Source organism: Octopus bimaculoides, chromosome 8, assembly GCF_001194135.2.
Source record: "Octopus bimaculoides isolate UCB-OBI-ISO-001 chromosome 8, ASM119413v2, whole genome shotgun sequence".
Classification (NCBI taxonomy): domain Eukaryota; kingdom Metazoa; phylum Mollusca; class Cephalopoda; order Octopoda; family Octopodidae; genus Octopus; species Octopus bimaculoides.
Genome location: NC_068988.1, coordinates 27,849,841 through 27,854,935, shown reverse-complemented (window position 1 = coordinate 27,854,935; position 5,095 = coordinate 27,849,841). Strand labels below are relative to the sequence as shown.

The following is a 5,095-nucleotide window of genomic DNA, read 5'->3' as shown; positions in this document are numbered from 1 at the left end:
TTTTCTAATATTTGAGGTTATTGTGAATTTTCTGAAACAAACGGACAGTTAAACATATTTACACACACACACACACACACACACACAAAAGAAAAAGAATGTTATCAAGAAGACAAAAAAGAAGTTTTAGAAAAGAAGAATAATTAATTATGATAAATGATTTGTATATTGATTATTCCAGAGATCACAAGAAAAATAATTATCTTTTAACATATAAATATATTTTATGGATTTCAAACATCAGAAAAGGGAGAATTATAACTTATTATGCTGTCTGAGCTAACACATAAAAGATTTATTGGGGATTTGTATATATATATATATATATATATATATTACCAATAAATTGTTGTTTTATGCCAGAAATATATTGTTCTGCTTTCAATTAATTTCCTAAACTGTGGTATCCCTTGGCCAAATGCTTTATTTGTCCAAAAGAAAAGCAACTAGGCAACACTATTTGGATTGTTTTGATAGGAAAAATAAAACATGAAAAGACATTTCAGATATAACAACAGAATTAATAAATGAATATAAAATTTCAACAAACAGATTTCTATAAAATCTTACCAGTTTTTGTTGGTTTTTCTAAAACAATCGATACACATTTTGGACTTATGGTTATGTTCACAACTTAAGGCATTCCACATGATAATTCACACAACTAAGTAGCAGCCATGAAACTTGATTGAGTAAACAAGTCTTGAGACTAGAGTCTTTTCCCTTCTTCATTCTGATGGGCTATGTGGCATAAAGTCTGAGCAAATACTAACAAATATTGAGTTTCTGTTATATTTACAATTAACCACCAACTCTTCTTTCGTGGAGAGTGTCTTGTCTTAAGGATGAATAAAGTCAATAACTAAATTAAGAGGAGCTGGAAATTCTGTTTGTTAAATAATTTTTTTTTAAATTATATAAACATGAATAATAAACATCTATTAGAAACAATAAAATCCATACAAAGCTATTTAGAAACGTCAGCTTTGTCTTGACTGGTCAGTTGTCATTTAACTTCATAGATATATTCCTTTTGCCTGTGTCTTTCTCTCTCTCTCTCTCACATTAGTTCTCTTCCTTTTTCTTCATTGATTTGTCAGTTGCTAGCAGAATGAATTTTAGCAAATAAATCGCAAGGCCAAGTCAACAAGTATATTTTCAGTGGGATATAAAGCAGACAGGTGGCGAAATGTTAAGGAGAACAAACTGATTGCATATACAAGGAGTACGTGGCAGCAACATTTCAAGAACACCAGCAGGTGAAAAGTTACAATTACAGCATCTGTCAACTATCGTGTACATTACATATAAAAACCAAGCCTTATTCTAAGTGAAAAAGTACATAAGCAATTCTATATAACAACAGCATCTGACCATGTATATTATATGCAGTGTTAACAACAGCGAAAAGGATTAAGAGCTAATCCTACCACATAAATATCCACAGTAGACATTTCATGAGGTGAACTACACACCAATCAGACATTAAAAATTTTATTCACTTCATTAAATAAATTATTACTAAATCTCAAGAAATAAATATCTAATAATCTAATATAGATCTAAAATATGTATAAATCTTGCCAAACCTTGTAAAAATTGATTTATTTTAAAAGTCCAAACACTTAATTAGTGTCGAGGATATTAAAATTAAGCGCCTTTAATATGGGATAGAGTAATTAATCCCCGTATCAGTTGATTATATCAAATAAGAAAGATGAATTCCATTTAAAAACACACACATAAGACTTAACATAAGACTTTGTTAATCTAATTATTAAAACATACAAGACAAATAAAGGAGATAAAGAAAATCCCTGTGGTTTTGATGCTACTCTCGTTTCTCATTATTATAAAGGGGAGGGGTTAAGCTGGATTCAACAGGGCCACCATGTCATGGGCTTGATGTTGCTTTCTTGAGTTCAGAAACCAGTTGTTATATTTCTGGCCGTTGCCAGTACTGAGCTTGGCTGTTGTCAGTACTGTGTGACTGGCCCTCGTGCCGGTGGCATGTAAAAGCACCCACTACACTCTCGGAGTGGTTGGCGTTAGGAAGGGCATCCAACAGTAGAAACTCTGCCAGATCAGATTGGAGCCTGGTGCAGCCTTCTGGCTTGCCAGTCCTCAGTCAAATCGTCCAACCCATGCTAGCATGGAAAGCAGACGTTAAACGATAATGATGATGATGATTAAACCCACCTCATCATCACAAATCAAAAGACAATGAAAAAATAACAGCATGCAATATTTACACCTTCCACAAAGACTTTGTTGATACAATAAACATGGACAGCGAGCTGCCAGAACTGTTAGCCACTAATGCCTTGTGTGTGAATCTTTGGAGGTGATGCTCCAGCATGGCTGCAGTCTAGTCTCCATTTCTCCTTAGGTTAAGTGGAAATGCTGCTCGCAAGAGTTAATTAAATTTCCTAATTAATTTTTTTCTTGTATGTTCCCTTCCTTTCTGTACTAAATCAACGGTTTTCAACCAGGGACTATATGACTCCTGGGGATGCATATAAGATTTTTTTTTTCAGGGGTGGGGTCCATGGAAGCAAAATAGTAAATTAGGGACCCACAGTAATATATTAAGGATTCAGAAAAAAATTTTGTCTTAGATGTATTTATTGCAAGAAACATTTTTTTTTTCCTCAAACATTTTACGTAGTTCAACCTACACAAGTTAATGTGTGCAAAGCAAAATAGGAATTTTGAAAGAAGTATCTATAAAACTAGTTTTTAAACATGGAATGGCTATGGGCGTCCACCAGAATAAAATAGTAATCAAATGGGTCTATAGATGAAAAAAAGAAAACAGTTGAAAATAGGTGTATTTGATAATACTACAAATTATGATCTTCACAGATATTCTACTTTGGATACTGAGTAATGTACTTGCTTCAGCATTTGACCTTCAGAAGAAGGTTTAAAAAAAACCAAACTTGCTATCTTCAGTTCAGTTCTCCAACCTATCTTCCATATGGTCATGGATGTTGGGTAATGACCGAAAAAGTAGAATTGCAAATACAAGCAACCAAAATGAGATGCATGTGAAGGGTCTCTGAAGTAATGTGTAGCTCAGAGATCAGGGAGTCTCAAGGTCAAGGTGCTACTTCTTCACATTGAGAGGTCACAGTTGTTGTACTAGAATGTCACAGAAAAGGGTCACAAGTCAAGTAGGTGGCAGGAAAGCTAGGGGTAAGATCAAGAACAAAATGGTTGGATAATATCCATAGTTTCAGTTGGTTATATTTGGGAACCCTAGAGAGGTGATGCCTGGAGACTCTACTCCACAACCCTTCCAGGAATAGTGGGCAATGAAAATAGATGAATAGATGGATTTATGTATATTTTCTGATATGAATTCTTTTCAAAGTGGATGTCTAATTTATTGTTAAATCAAGGTAGCTCTTGTCCACAAGTAGATAATTGCTACTGGCATTACAGCTTGCTAAATCACTTGAAAGTAGTTCTTGACCCAGATTAAAAACTACAAAATATTCTTAGGAAATAAAAATCAGTAGAGACGAGGATAAACATGCTTTTACATGTTACGAAGAGAAAATCAAAACAATTTGTTAATAAATGTATATTTCATATTTTTAGATGTTAATTGATTTTCAGAGTGTGATTCTATAGAATGTAATTTAGATAAAATATCTTGATTCAAGTAATTTATTTGAATTATGCTCTTGCACATATCTTCAAGACAGCGAGGAGTATAGGTGAGAGAGAAAACATTCACTTTAATTTGGAAAAAAAAAAAAAAAAAAAAAAATCATTATCACCATTAGCACCAGTTTAATATTTACAATTTTATACAAGTATTAGTAGGGCAGATTTATAATACATCAATATTACATTCATTTTGATCTGGCATCTATCTAACAAAACCAACATTATCACACTGAACTCCATTATGCCAAAACTTATTTTGTCTCAACTTTCACCTGCAGTTGATGCTCCCCTTCACCAGGATACATTTGTCCAGTGTTTCTCAACCTTTTTACCCTTGCATAACCCTTAAAATAAATTCCATGTCTCAAGAAACCCCTACACAAAAAAAATATACCATATCTATCTCATATTTTTTTCATCATAGTTCATGTGGTAAATATCATATTATATATATATATACTAGCAGAAATACCAGGCTTTGCCTGGGTTAAAGGGAATAATGAAATCTAAAAACGCTGTCTAGACTACACAACCCTCAACTGTTAGTAGCTACGATACCATATTTCTACATTAATAACTCTCCAATCCATGCCAGCATGGAACATAGACATTAAGTGGAATGCCAGTCTCTCATCTGGGAAAGCCTTGAAATCAATGTTACCAACTGGGGACTATGTGTGTCGCAGTGATAATAAAAAGACCCAAAGGAGGTCTGCAACGAAATAATTTTACTCAACACTTTGCAAGTGAATCAGTGGAGGCAAAGATGCGTCTCATTTACTTGACAATTTATGCACCACATTGCAGAAATCACAATGTAAGTATATCTGAAAGGGTAGTGTTACACTTGTACCGTTGAATTACAAATAATGCTCATCTGTTACGTTCGGGTTAAAATTTCATCAACATCAAAAATATATGAATTTTCATGGGAGTTATGGCCGTTATGCATAGAACATAATTTCCAAAAGATCCATTCAGTACTTTTGACGTAGTTTTGGATAAGAAAAATGACTAATGTGTGTGTTTGTGTGCATGTGTATGTGTGTGATGGGTGTATATATGTATAGATATCTGTATGCATGTATATATATGTGTACATATTACATGTACATCTATATATATATATATACATCTACACATATGTATACATATACATGTATGCATATAGATCTATATCTATATATCTATATATATATATACATATACGTGTACATCTATAATATATACATATACATCTCTCTTTCTCTCTCTCTCTGAAAGTATCTGTCATTACAGTATCGAAATGTGATTGTTTCAGTTAGTGGAATAACGTGTACATATACATCTATATGTATACATATACATCTCTCTCTCTCTCTCTCTCTCTCTCTCTCTCTCTTTCTCTCTCTCTCTGAAAGTATCTGTCATTACAGTA

General features: G+C 33.1%; 1 protein-coding gene across 8 annotated transcripts in view; it reads right to left on the bottom strand.

The window, feature by feature from the left end:
• LOC106875482 (trafficking kinesin-binding protein 1) overlaps positions 1-5,095 on the bottom strand; it is a 209,950-nt gene that overhangs the window by 166,860 nt on the left and 37,995 nt on the right. For 2 of the 8 annotated variants that reach the window (XM_014923638.2, XM_052970002.1), the window contains exon 1: positions 571-842. The exons of 2 other annotated variants lie outside the window; for them this stretch is intronic. In XM_014923638.2, coding sequence (XP_014779124.1) covers positions 571-650 — 80 coding nt within the window. In that variant the 5' untranslated portion in view covers positions 651-842. Of the gene's footprint in view, positions 1-570; positions 844-5,095 lie in introns of those variants that run through there. 4 more of the 8 variants (XM_014923644.2, XM_014923641.2, XM_014923640.2 and 1 more) reach the window with 4 other exon arrangements.